Source organism: Engystomops pustulosus, chromosome 9 (genome assembly GCF_040894005.1).
Source record: "Engystomops pustulosus chromosome 9, aEngPut4.maternal, whole genome shotgun sequence".
Taxonomy (NCBI): domain Eukaryota; kingdom Metazoa; phylum Chordata; class Amphibia; order Anura; family Leptodactylidae; genus Engystomops; species Engystomops pustulosus.
Genome location: NC_092419.1, coordinates 46609284 through 46623657, shown reverse-complemented (window position 1 = coordinate 46623657; position 14374 = coordinate 46609284). Strand labels below are relative to the sequence as shown.

At 41.4% G+C, this 14374-nt stretch overlaps 2 protein-coding genes across 6 annotated transcripts in view; one reads left to right on the top strand and one right to left on the bottom strand.

Annotated features, from left to right (window-relative positions):
- Positions 1-14374, bottom strand: part of COL4A6 (collagen type IV alpha 6 chain) — a 188711-nt gene that overhangs the window by 127173 nt on the left and 47164 nt on the right. For 2 of the 5 annotated variants that reach the window (XM_072123981.1, XM_072123985.1), the window contains exons 1-3: positions 6475-6624; positions 6229-6376; positions 6066-6120 (exon numbers count right to left, since the gene is read on the bottom strand). In XM_072123981.1, coding sequence (XP_071980082.1) covers positions 6066-6120; positions 6229-6239 — 66 coding nt within the window. In that variant the 5' untranslated portion in view covers positions 6240-6376; positions 6475-6624. Of the gene's footprint in view, positions 1-6065; positions 6121-6228; positions 6377-6474; positions 6632-14374 lie in introns of those variants that run through there. The other 3 variants (XM_072123983.1, XM_072123982.1, XM_072123984.1) reach the window with 3 other exon arrangements.
- The window catches only part of COL4A5 (collagen type IV alpha 5 chain), a 108554-nt gene continuing 101278 nt past the window's right edge, over positions 7099-14374 (top strand). Inside the window, exon 1 of the mRNA XM_072123987.1 lies at positions 7099-7480. Within this exon, the coding sequence (XP_071980088.1) occupies positions 7406-7480 (75 nt within the window). The 5' untranslated portion in view covers positions 7099-7405. The remainder of the gene's footprint in view (positions 7481-14374) is intronic.

Below are 14374 nucleotides of genomic sequence, written 5' to 3'. Positions count from 1 at the left end.
TCTTGGGCAGGTCCCTTAATGCTACTGTAATTTAAAGGGGTTGTTCAAAAGTTTTTAATGATCACCAAGTGTATCCTCAGCGTAGATTATCAATGTTTGTTTGCAGAGAGAACAACAGGTATTTTGGGCATGTATCAGGCTCCATGCTCTGTGTAGGAGCCATTCTCTGTAACTGTAGGTTCATGACACCCTGAAGTGATACTAAGCCTTTAGTAAAAACTTGTGGATAACCCCTTTATGGTGCCCGAATACTCTAGATAAACACTAGTTGGCAAACATTAGCATTTTGGAATCAGGGAGGTGGAGAACTTATAAAAGAAGTTACGCTCACTGCTACTTTTCTGAGCCACTCAGATACTTGGTATAGGTCCCATTGACCTCTACTCAGATACTTGGTATAGATCCCGTTGACCTCTTTACCGCCACCATTTAAAAATCCTGCTTTTTTTGTCAATGTAATATATGGGGAAATTCAGTAAATGAAAAATCCTTATATATATATTGAAATCAGTTCTAATGGTGGTGAAAAGTAAGATAACGTGCAGGTTACTCTAGACAAGCAAAGCCAACACAGACACAAACATGACGATGAGGGATGTGGGGGGAAAAGATGCAGACAGAGATGACCAGGCAGCCAGTGACTGCGATAGAAATAGAAGTACAGATTTAGAAAGAGACATGCTGTAAAAAGTCTGTACCATCTGGAAGGTGCATCAAAACATGGGAAGTGCACACAATGTAGATGAATGTGATAGGACACTGAAAACAGATGCCATGTGCAGGTGTAAACAAATGCCCTCTATGGCGATGACAACCACATTCATTGATAAAAGCAGGTGGAAATACATAAAGGGGCATTTATCAATTTGGGCACTAAGTGTTGATTTTGGCGCCCAATTTTAATGATGCTTTGCACTATGATTATACCGTATATATTCGAGTATTAGCCAACCCCAATATAAGCTAAGGTACCTAATTTTACCACAAAAAAAAAGGAAAAACCTAATGACTCAAGTATAGGTCTAGGGTGGGAAATGCATTGGGGCCAGCCCATGCCCCCTAGTATATAGCTAGCCAGCCTCCTGCCCCCCAGCATATAGAAGGCCAGCCGTGCCCAGAGTATATAGCCCGTCTCCTGCTCCTAGTATATATCCAGCCTATTCCCCAGTATGTAGCCAGCAGCCCCCCAGTATATAGCCAGCCAGTGCCCCCTAGTATTATAGCCAGCCCCCTGTCCCCAGTATATAGCCAGATAGCCCCCTGCCCCCCGGGAAATAGCCATCCAATCCTCAAGTATATAGGCATCCAGCCAGCCCCCAGTATATAGCCAGCACCTGACCCCGTATATGTCCCGTCCTGTCCCTTTATATAACCTGCCAGACCCCTTATTCATCTAGCACCTGCCCCTGAAATAGATTGCACCTGCTCCTTTATATAGCCCACTCCTGCCCCCATATAAAGCCAGCATCTGCCATGGTATATAGCCAGCTCCTGCCGTGGTATATAGCTAGCACCTACCCCCAATATAGCCAGCACCTGCCTCTGATAAAGCCTGCACCTGCTCCCATATATAGCCTACTCCTGCCCTGGTATGTAGCCAGCTCCTACCCTGGTATATAGCCATCACCTGCTCTTGATATAGCCTGCTCCTGTCCCCGTATATAGCCAGCTCCAGCACTTAAAAAAAGAAAGTCAAAACTCACCTTTCCGGCACCCCCGCAGGTTTTCTCTTCTTCCGTCGGCACGGGCAAGTCCTTGTGCCGCCTTGCGTACAAGCCGAATTTGAAGTTTTCAGCACATTTTTTGTGCAGAAAAACTTGGCTTATACTCGAGTATATACATATACATGTTTTGCACTATGATTATGCACCATAAGAAGAACAAATGAGCACCAGAAATTTTCTGAGCACCAGAAATTTCAAACCACATTCATGAAGGGGTTTAGAAGTTGGTAGACTTACTTTTTGTTGGTCTAATTAGGTGCTAAAAATCATGGCAAAAAAAGTGTCAGGAAACTACAAGTGCAGGAAAAGTGATGGGGCTAAAGACCTGCACCTAAATTGAGCAGCAACAAAAAAAAAGTGTCGGAAAAGGAGCTTGTTTGTGGCAACAACATTATAATAATAAAGGTGCACATGGTATAGCATAAAACAAGATGCAGCCTCCAAAAAAACTGGTGCAAAGCCAATAATAAATGCCCGCCATTTAATTAGGGTTTCATGAAAGTTGAATAAAAAACCATCACGTTTAATTTCTTGCACAGGAATAATAAAAGTGTCTTGTTGTGAATAATATTTATAACTGGTATATTTAATTCTTGACTTTTACTGCCAGGAAAAGGGCATTAACATTGTTTCTACAAGCCTGGATGACTTCACTTCAGTGCCCTAATACAACTCACCCTGTACTTAGTTTTACTTTTTAATTTAAAAGTAAAGCAATCAACTACAAACCACTATAGATAGTACAATTATGGTGTGGAAAATCTGCAAATTTTAGCAAATAATTGAAATCACTGCAGATTTATCTGAATCCAGCCATAATTTACACCAAAAAAAAAAAAAAACAGTTTAAGGCTACATTCAGACGGCTGTATGGGGGGAATTATATACGGCCGACGTATATACGGCCAATATACGTCCCCCATAGACGGCAATGGGCGCACGGCGCCCTATGGGAACGGTAGCCCGTGAAAAGATGTCCTATCTTATCACGGCATACGGCACCGTGCGCCATATATCCCTACAGAGAGGGGCGGGGGTGAGCAGCACTCACCTTCTCCTCCTCTCCCTGCGCGCTGCCCTGTACGGCAGGCAACGGGAGTCTGAATGTAGCCTAAGAAAGTCTTCATAGCAATAAGTCAAAAGTAATGTTGATGAGCCTGAATTTTGCACAGATTTCAGGTTTAATTAATAGGAGATGCAAAGTACAACTAGACAGTTTTATATTGCACTGGGTTTATCATTTAGCTTCAGAGACAGGGATCAACCTGGTGCAGTACACTGGGGGGGGGGGGGGGGAAGAGAATTTAACAATGTGTCTCAGGTTCCGCCAGTCTATAAAAGGAAAACACAATTTTTTTGCTGCGCACATGGATGATTTCCGATAAGCCACGCCCCTTTATCTTAAGGCCCATTTTCTGAAGGTCATGCCCCCTTTCGTCAGGCAAGTTGAAAAAGTGCCATAAAATGGTCTATAAAAGCCTTAATAAATGTGGTGAAAGGCATTTTAGACAGTGTTTTCGGCGCAAAACCACCAGGATTGTGGCGCAAGTGCGTTAATAAATCCCACCCACTGTGCCAGAATTATCACGTTCCAGTGATATATCTGGCACGACAAAAGACTAGTGTTGTCTAATTCTAAACTGCTGTACCCTGCGACAAATTGCTAAATTACCCCCTATCTGTCTTATTTTGAGACATTTTAGATAAAATGGCAACATGGTGCCAGTGGGGGAGATTTAACAATGATTTAACAAGCTTAATATACCAATGCAGAGCAAAGCCGCGTTTGATTGATAAATGTTACAATTACATTACTTACAATCTACGCAGTCTTATAACACGCTGCCTGCAAATATGACACAGGGGAAGATGTATTATTATACCAGGCTTCAGACCAGTGCAGAGTAGAGCCAGAAAGGTCTCTGCTGTGCCAGATTATACCCTGTGTCTGATGCTGGATGATGAATCAGGTGCAGTACAGGTGAGTAGTACTTTGCACCTCCAATTAGTTGGGCTACAGCCATGACCCCTTTTACTAAGGTCACTCTCCCTTTTTGGACATGTCAGAAAACTGCCTAAAAATATTCTAAAACTCTCAATAATTGTGGAGCACAACATTTCAACAGGCATCATGTGACAAAATTAGGGGGTGTTCTGGTGCACTGACCGTGCGCCAGATTTAACTTGCAAAGTCCGACAGAAGTTTGTTGCAAGCCCTATGTTAAAGGTGCACCAAATCTGCTCAGCCCCTCCTGCGTTATAACATACTGCTAGTAGATAAGTTGCTATGTTTAATATGCTCAGCTCTTCCTGCTCTATAATATTCTGTCTAGCGATAGGGCACTTTGTACAACCTGCTCAGCTCCTCCTGCTCTATAATATTCTGTCTAGCGATAAGGCACTTTGTACAACTTGCTCAGTTCCTCCTGCTCTATAATATTCTGTCTAGCGATAGGGCACTTTGTACAACTTGCTCAGCTCCTCCTGCTCTATAATATTCTGTCTAGCGATAGGGCACTTTGTACAACTTGCTCAGTTCCTCCTGCTCTATAATATTCTGTCTAGCTATAGGGCACTTTGTACAACTTGCTCAGCTCCTCCTGCTCTATAATATTCTGTCTAGCTATAGGGAACTTTGTACAACTTGCTCAGCTCCTCCTGCTTTATAACATACTGCCTGCTGAATGAATCACATTTTCATATGGTAAGGACCTTGTTGGATTGTGATCCTTTGCAATTGAGAGTAACTATTTAGACATTAGAAAATACTATAGAACAAAAAAAGATATTTCATAACGTCTCAAAAATTTACTTAACGTAGGTGAAGCCCCTGAGCAAACTTGTGAGTTGTGGAGGCAGGGAACCCAGTGCACCACCTGAGGTTAACCACAAGATGGATCCCAAAGTTTCATTTGATGTCATATTGTCAGCAGTACAATGCATGTTATTGGAAGCAATCTTTGTTAGGGCCTGGTAACACTGACAACAAAAATACTCACAAATATCCTACCTACTAAACTGGAGGAGAGAGAATGAAAGAGCTAAGTAATCTGTACGTGAGTGGGTTCACCACAAGACCTTAGTAAAAGTACATAGTTACAGGTTGGTGTTCATTGGGACAATCAGTGAATATATTTATATGTATATTAATACCATAAATTGATAATTAATTAAGATCATATTGGCTATTGTATGGATAGTACTCTTACAATTGGGTAATATGTATTAAGTTTAAAAACGACCAAACCTTTTCCATCTAGCTACATGTGTAACTTTCATCATGTAGCAACTAAAGCAGATAAAGATAAATATAAGGAAGTAGCAAACTGCTCTGCTTTATTCTGCACAAAAATACTATGGGGGATGTATCATTAGGCGGGCGTCTTGCGACAGCTTTTAGAACGCCTTAGGACCTCTGTTGCACGTCAGATTTATCATCAGGACTTAAACAGCTTGATAAATGTGACATATGTCGGGAAAAGTTGCAAATTTTGCAGAAACTAGTTGAGTATTTGTGCCTACATTTGCGATATTTTGGAAGGTCACACGTCATAAATCCTTCTTGCGCATCTGGATTCATTGGATAAACCTGCCGTCCACTAGGTGAAGTCTAGGAAACAATGGCGCAAATCGGCCATTGCGTATAATTCTGCTACATTTACACATCAGAAAACTGAAGTAATTACAATGATTTATCCTCCTCCATGAAATCAATGACAAATGAACCAGAGTTACAAGAAACATTTCATGTGTATTGTAATTAAAAGTAGAGATTTCATCCGAAGATCACATGTTTTTGTAAGTCGTCAAAATATTGTAATTTTACGTCATAATATTAATAATACAACATAATATCATCTAAATATTATATTATACTACTATTATGTGTTGCAAAACTAAATATTACCTCCATATGTGTGTATCACATGCAGTACCTGCACTTTTCCCATTACAGTAAAGTGATTTAAAAGTGTTGCAAAGCAAAGGACTTTTTTAAATTCTTTTAATTTATGGCAACTAAAGAGATAAGTTCAGTATAGACATCACATATTTTCTCACACTGATTTCAAAGCTATTGATTTCTGATCAGACATGATCAACTAAAAAAATGATAGCAAGGTTTAGGAAGCAATGTTAATGGAAAGGTAAGTGTCCCCCATGACTGTAAGGGTAGATGTTAGGGGATGATCAAATAAAATTAACCCTTTCAATCCCGGGGACAGATTGGAAATTACTCTGCACATCAGTTGTGCCCTGATAGTAGAAGAATGACGCGTTTATATTACATACATTACATACAAGCCTCGTATAGGAAGATAGGACAGTGGTAAATGAACTCACCGCTTGCACCGAGTCCGCGGCAAAGCAGACAGCAAGAAGCAGCAGCAGGCAAAGTCTGCAAGGCAAATACATGGTAGTATTATTACACCTGGCGCCCACAACCTGTTATCAGACCACCCTGACCCTTATAAATACACAGCGGATGCCCAGCAATGCCACTCACCGTGCCCTCATCTCCTTGTAGTCACTGACTGGCAGCCAGCCCCCCCTGCTTTCTTCTGTAGCTACAGTGGTCTGTCCCGGGGGCTCATTGAAAGCTTCTTCACGGAGCTCAGAAAAGTAAGTCTAGTGGGGGTGTCCAAGGGGGGGAACTGCAACAAAGAAACGGGGTTAAAATAAGCGCGATCCAGTGTGAATAAGAGCAGAGTTTAGATAATGAAGTTGTGTGACGGGAGCTGCGAGAACCTACCTAGACTTACTTGCCTCAGCTTGGAGAACGGCTCGCTTCCATACACTGTACAGGCAGCCTAAGGTTAGGCATGGAGGAAGGGGGTGGAGTCTGGGCTGTCAATCACAGCAGCACGGTCACAGTGGGGATTTTGGGGAAGGCTGAGGGGAATCTCTCTAAACTCACCTCCCCTGGATTCATGAAAATGAATGACATTAGCCTGTAGTGCACCTATTATATTTCTACAGGACGTCTATTTATGAATATTCCTACAATTATCAGTCACTGTATAGATAATAACTGTATATACATTATGCGCATTGCAGGGTTGAGGTTTGATATATCATATATGTATATACATATTAAACACTTATAGAGAAGGAAGGATAAAGTTGCATGGAGTCGCATGTGTGCTGCTGTGTAATTGTACTGACTCTCCAGATTTATTCCACAGAAAGTTTCTAATTGTTCAGTAAAGGACAAATATTAGTTTTCAATTACAGGTTCGGGTCCCTCCGCAGAAAATAAGTCCCCCCTCCCTCCTCTAGTGTCTGTATGGAGACAGTGGGCGGGAGTGGGTGTTGGGAAAGGGGTGGGATGTGGCAGGAGGCTGGGGTCACTATCAGCAGAGGGGGAAAAAAAAATCTAAGGAGTCTCTCCATTAATTTAGTGAGAGGCCAGAGCTATCAGTGAGCAGCAGGTTTCTTTAGCCTAGGGGTAGAGATGCTGACGCGGAGGGATTCCTGAGAAAGTAGTGCGCCTCGTAGGAAAAAGTTTAGCAGTTGAGTGCAGGAGGAGGCAGAAGTAGTAGCCCAGGTTTGGGGTGGCCCGTGCTCTGTGTGTCCTGCCGCATCTCCTCCTCTGCCTGGGCATTTAGCATAATATGTCACATCATCAGCCTCTGCCTTGTACTTGGAGCCGGTGCTAAGAAATCACAGGGGGTGCTTGAAGAATGAGGTTGGGGCATTTGCACAGTGTCGCTGTCCTGCTGCTGCTGGTGCACTGGGTGCAGAATGCAGAACCTGCGGTAAGTACCCTCTTCTTTTGCATGGAAGTGCATGGACTATGTCTCACATGTTGCAGGGAGGGCTCAGCAGCCACTGTCTTGTATTTATAAACCTTGTAACTCAAACCCCTCTGTCCCAAAAATAGTGGATTGTGACCTCACCATGACAAGGAAGAAGCAGGGGGCTATTTCTGTCATTTTTTTAGGAGAAAATGTAACCAGCCTGTGTCTTTCTTCACCTTTTACATTGTCTAGGTTAGGATTTTTAGGGTCACATACTGACAGATCTCACTTATAGTCCTGGGCACTTTTTGCCTTTTACATCTCTGTACATTCTCAAAAATCTTTAATGTTAGAAGTTTGCTGATTTAGTTAATTTTGTTAAACATTTCATACATTTTTCATAGATTGATGTGGAATAATAAAATAATATTGTAGATGGGTTAGTTTTCAGGCAGATCCCCACATATTTGTATCTATAATAGAAGTGAATGAATTTGTTCTAAATCCCTCTCCCTCCCCATCAATTCCGCAACCAATGACTCTCCAGATGTTGTGAAACAAAGTATCTGTAAGGAGAGCTTTAAGTTCTCTGAACTACTACTCCAAGACATGCTGGGAGCTGTAGTTCTGTACTAGACTAAGCCGCGTTTCTAATGGATTCTCACTTCAAAAGTGTTCTTTGAGATGCATATCCAGATAAGGTATGAATACACATGACTGCCGGGGATCAGCCTTATCATTACAAGTATTCATAATTGTCAGGATTATATTGTATAGTCTTCTGTAGATAACATCACATGAGAGCACCCACACTATGTGCCGTGTTTCTCCGGCAAAGGACTTCCTATCTATCCCAATGCGAAATAGGTTTATGGAAGTGGATTTCAGTAGGAGGAGACTTTTACCTCTATGGTACTGCAGTAAGAGCAGCTGAAAGGTTGGACTGCTGAGCAGGTTAGGCCTCTAAATGCCACAGGGAAGCATCCCGGAGCAGTCGTAACATGCTGGAAGGATGCAGGGAGTAGAAAACTTTCATATCATGAAACAGAGGCCATTCATTTCGCCTTGCAAAAACTTCCCCAGACATTTCCAAGTCAAATTGTCCTTTTCCCAATTTTAGCTTCAATCTTCCACCCATTCATAATTCCGCCATGGATTTTGTGCTAGTATGGTTTGCCAAATGAATGTTCTAAGAAATTTACAAAACTATTTGTTTTAACTATATAAATCTTGGGCCAGGACCATGAGTTAATGAAAGTTATAAACTTTTGTAACATATAATATTTTCGTATAATATGTTCTTGGATTGGTTGTCCCTGATATATTTTTAACAATAATTTAATAGGTATTATTAAATATTGGATTAAAATGCAGACGCCATATTCTAAGATAATATAGTCGCTGCATAGAACATCAGGCAGGAAATTGGAAATTCATCCCAGAATTACTAGATAATATATAATAAAGACAAAAACAATTGAGACAGAACCAGGAAAGCCAGGCCTTCCTCTAAAGCTGGACAGATTAATACAAAATTTGGTATGAAAATTTCTATTATAACATGTATTTTATTCATTGAAATCCTTACTCAGGGCTTAGGAGTCCAGTGGGTGGTCCTTATGACTGAGAAACAGCTATTTTTGAATGAATGCTCAAACAGGGAAGTTATCTCCTAGGTCAGTGGTGGCAAACCTATGGCACGGGTGCCAGAGGCGGCACTCAGAGCCCTCTCTGTGGGCACCCGGGCCATCGCCCCAGCACACCAGACAGGACTCTTCCTGCAGTTCCAAGCAACTTAAAAGATGCTGCTTTTAGTCATATTTTGTTACTAACTTCGCTACTTGGGTCTGTAGGAAGAGGGAGAATGAATAGGACAGGGCCAAATTATCTTTGGAGGACCTCCTGCTGCCCCAAGATTCTCTGTGTACAGAGGGAGACTGGAAAAAAGCTAAAATGATGCAAATTTTCCATCTTTCTACTGTGTTGCTGTCCCCAGGAGGACAATATGATTGAAAGTTGTCGAACAGGGAGCAATAAGTTACTGCTTTCATTTTTGGTTGGCACCTCGCGATAAATAAGGGGGGTTTTGGGTTTCAGTTTGGGCACTCGGCCGCTAAAAGGTTCGCCATCACTGTCCTAGGTGATAGGTCCTCTTTAAGTTTTTGCAGTTTACTAATATATCAGCAGCATATTAACAGCCAAAGTGTTAAAGGAATATTCCCATCTGGACATTCACATTTACTTAAATTCATTTGCCATATGTAAACATTTCTTCAATTGGATGTTATTAAAAAAAATGTTCCTGTAAGAAGATAATTTCTCATAAATGTAGTCATGTTGTCCCTTAGAAACGCGATGGCTTCCTCGGTTACGACCACCTCACATTTTGGCAGCAGTGGCCAGACATGCGCTAATGAGTCCTGCCTGACTTCCTGGATTCAGCGTTCATTACTATAGGAAGACTGTAGGACATGCAGTAACTCTCGGACATTTCATATACAAAAACCTTTTGTTTCTTTGTGCTATCCCTCCTGCAGAGGTGGCCATATCCAGGGACACAGTCTTGTTTCTAAGAGATCATATCACTACATTTCTGAGAAATTATCTTCACACAGGAACATTTTTTTTAATAACATTCAATTGAAGAAATGTTTATATATGGCAGATTAATCAAACTGAATGTGAATGCACAGATGAGAATACCCCTTTAACTATATTAAAGGGGTTGCCCTTGGTTTCCATGACCACTTGATAGGGGATAACATTCTGATAGTTGGGGGTCTGACCATACTGATCACTTCAGCTAAGCATATGCCCATTAAAGTGGTGATTCCATTACCAATATTTATCCTTTATGATCATGGGGGGTTTAGGCTGTTGGAACCACTGCAAACAGCAGAATAGGGGATCACAAGTTCCCCTTATATGATCTGGACTTCCTGGTTTTGGCTGCACTGTGTTTCGATCCGGAAGTACATGGAAGTTAGTGGAGTAAACGTTGGAGATCAAGGGGTATGGGACACCCGGTTATGTGGTTGGTGGCTGTCACAGTGGTTATTTCTTAGATATAAAGCATGTTATTCCTTATTTTGTGGATAGGAGATATGCTGCTCAATTCGGAAACTACTAATTCCAGGTCTTACAAGTCATTGTAAGCGATCAACTAACTTTTATTTTTAGGTGGCCAGTACCGTTTTCTATTTTCTGTTTATATAAATCCTGAAACAAGATGGCTGCCCATCATTATCGTTTCACTAGTTATTTTGGGTACAGCAAGGCTGTGTTCACACGTTAAATTTAAATTGCATTTAGAAACACAATTCAAATGCATTTGGGACAAGTTTATCTCTATCACTTATGCGTTTAACACTAAATGCTTGTGACCGGGAAAAAGGAACATGTGTCTTACATTGTTTACGGCCAAAATATGTGTTGTTCGTTCCTGATTGCAAAACGCATATGCAATAGGAAGAAACTCCTTCTATTATGTTTATCCTTGAATTTTGTTTCTAAATGCAATTTAAACGCAGTGTGTGAACGCAACCCTAAAGCAGCTGTTGTGTGGACACAGCATCCACCTTTCTCTAGAAAGCACATTTATAGTACAAATCCACAAATTTTAACTTGAGTTGTCACTTGGATTAAGAAAAAGTAAGATCCTAGTAGTCTCCTTAGATATGTGCTGCCTACACCTTACTATGGGAGAAGTTTCTTTTCATGTCTAAGTTCTGCATAATTACTAAAAGTACCATAAAAGTATACTAAAAAGTTTACTAAAAGTATTTCTGAAAACTTAAGTATTTTAAGAAAGTTTTCATGTTAATATACATCAATTTCTGATGCTGATTCAGTTAAGAGTACGTTTTCAGATTTTCCACCATGAGACTTCTGACAGGTTCTGCTTTTTCCCATTTCTAGATTCCAGGCATTAGTAAGTTGCATGGTACAAGGCAGCACTGCAGGCGTGACTATCCGAATCACCATAGTTTCAAAAATAGGACAAGAAAACTGCTATCTTACAAATTCCAGAGGAATTCACCCTTTATACAAGTGATCATTTCCCACAGTTCTCCATGACGTAGCCTTTATTAATAAACCTGAGCTTCACAACGTGAATCTACTCCTTTTTATAAAATGAATATTGCTGACTTGTTTACATAGAAGTAGGTCACTCAAATCCGCTGAGGTTAGCATATGTTTTATATGCGGGATATTGAATTCTTTTCCCATTTAGAATGTCTATGGTTGGTCATGTAGTATAAAAATCTATTGAGTTGGCCATATAACCAGGACTGGAAATCAAAGCTCAGAATATTTCACCAAAAAAAAGAGAATTTAGCTTAAAGACAAATTATGACAAGGCAGGTGGGATAACATTTGTCCTGCAGCTCTATACATGATTTATGTATACAAAAGTGTGCAAAGTACGTGGATACATTTTATTTTAGGGAATTTTACATTTATAAAATAGACATGTTATATTACATTGTATTTAACTAATAAGTATATTTATTTGTATCTAAATTGAACTCTGACTTTTGCTGCCGCTGGCTGAAGAATTGAAATAACATGGGTCACATAATTGTATTTCATGTATATTAGTGCAGTTTTTTGCCTAATAAGTCCAATGTTTGATATATTGGGGCACATTTACCAAGAACAGAGCACACTGCACTATGTGCAGTTTGCCTGTGCAGGGGGCGCCACAGTCTTCATGAATATGGCGCTCCCCTGCACTGCTTCGACAGAGTGCACACTTTATTTGGTGCACCTTAAACATGGAACATGCAACACAATTCTGTCAGACTTTGCATGACAAATGTGGCATGCGGTCCGACTGAGCACTGGAACGCCCCCTTCAGTGCAGAAATTTGTGTTGAATAAAGAATAGTGCAGCTACACCACAAAATGGTTGTGTCTTATACAAATGTGATGGTGACACTTCTTAAATATTTATGCAAGCAGTTTGCGCCTAAAAGAACATGCAAAGTCTGGCAGTAAACCGGCGCAAGGGCCTTAGTAAATGTGCCCCATTGATAATAATTATTATAATAATTCATTTATTTATATAGCGTATACAGATTACGCAGCGCTACACAGAGCCTGCCAAATCAGTTATTGAGCTTAGCAATGCTCTCTCAAATTGTATTGTAGGAGTCAGATCAGAAGTTATAGTCTAATCCTCCACACAGTTCCTAAACACGGCTTTTCCATTTTCCAATATATTGATGGCATTTATAGGATTGCTCATCAGCATCAGATCGTCATGGGTCTCTCACTCCCAACTGGTTCCAGCTACCTTGACACTAGATGGAGCACAGAAAACTGAAGATGGAAGAATGGCTTAGTTCTCTGTATAGTGGACCACAAGTGCTCTGCAGCTTTTCACTTTTCATTTAAAGGGAACCTGTCAGCAAGTGGTCTAATAAACCACTACCAGTATACCATTAAACAATATAACACCTTTTAGTTTTTATTTCTTTCATGGTACAGTGTGATGGTATGTACCTGAAAATCAACTTTGAAGTAAGATGTAAATTGGTTGTATAAAGTTAGGGAGGCAGAGATTTTAACGCTGAAGTCAAGGTGGGGAGCTCTGAACACCCTCTCTTCTGTGATTGACATCATGCATCAGACTGCAGAAGATCTGGTTAGTGATGTTTCTGGATGCAGGATCATCCATTAAGGTACTTTCACACGCGGTATGCCCGCCGTGCTGGAGGTGAGGAGGAGCTGGACCCTCCTCCCTCCATAGGAAATAGCGCCACACGGCCGCACATCCGCCGAAAGATAGAGCATGCTCTATCTTTTTGCAGTGTGTGGCCCGGATCCCCGCCGTGCCGCTATTGCCGTCTATGAGGACGTACATGCAAGAAACATGATCTGCAAGGTTTTAAACTTCTTGATAACATACTTGTAGTGGCTTATTAGGTCAATTTCTGCTGACAGGTTCCCTCTAAATGGGATCTGAGCTCCCTGTACCTGCCCTATTACTCCACGGATAAGGGAGCTGGGAGTAGTCGATGATTGGGACATGTAGATGACCTATCCCTTGGACATGTCATTGATATTCTTAAAATCCAATATAAAATGCTAAAAAAAAATTCCATGTAAAAGTTCACCATCTTGACAGGAAGATCACAATGCTCTTTATATGGGTAATGAAACTGCTATCTGCATATACAAGCTGCTCTCACTTGTAGCTTGCATTCATTTCTGCAGAAAAGCTCAGCACAAGTGAAGGGAAATGGATCAACACAAAAGAAAGACATACTGGGGCACATTTACTTACCTGGTCCGTTCGCGATCCAGCGGCGCATTCTCTGCGCTGGATTCGGGTCCGGCCGGGATTCATCAATGCAGTTCCTCCGCCGTCCACCAGGTGGCGCTGCTGCGCTGAAGTCCGCTGGAATGCCTCGAAATACACCGGCCTACCCAGGATGAAGGTGAGTGAAATTTTCGCGACACAATTTTTTTTTTAAATGCGGCGGTTTTTCCGAATACGTCGGGTTTTCGTTCGGCCACGCCCCCCGATTTCTGTCGCGCGCATGCCGGCGCCAATGCGCCAAATTCCGATCGCGTGCGCCAAAAACCCGGGGCAATTCAGGTACAATCGGCGCAAAACGGAAATATTCGGGTAACACGTCGGGAAAACGCGAATCGGGCCCTTAGTAAATGACCCCCACTGTGCTTTGTCATAGATTTGGTTATTTCGTGCTTGCTTGAGAGAAACCTGGCTGTAGGTACCTTGACTTTACAGGACCTGCCACTGTTATATATCTGGTGAGAGAACTTTGGCCTCTGAAGAGTTTGAGACACTTCAGAGGTACAGCGTTAGACTAGACTATCTAATAGTGTGACAGGTTTATCATCATCATCAATCACCATGATATAAGCAGTATAAGGGCAGAC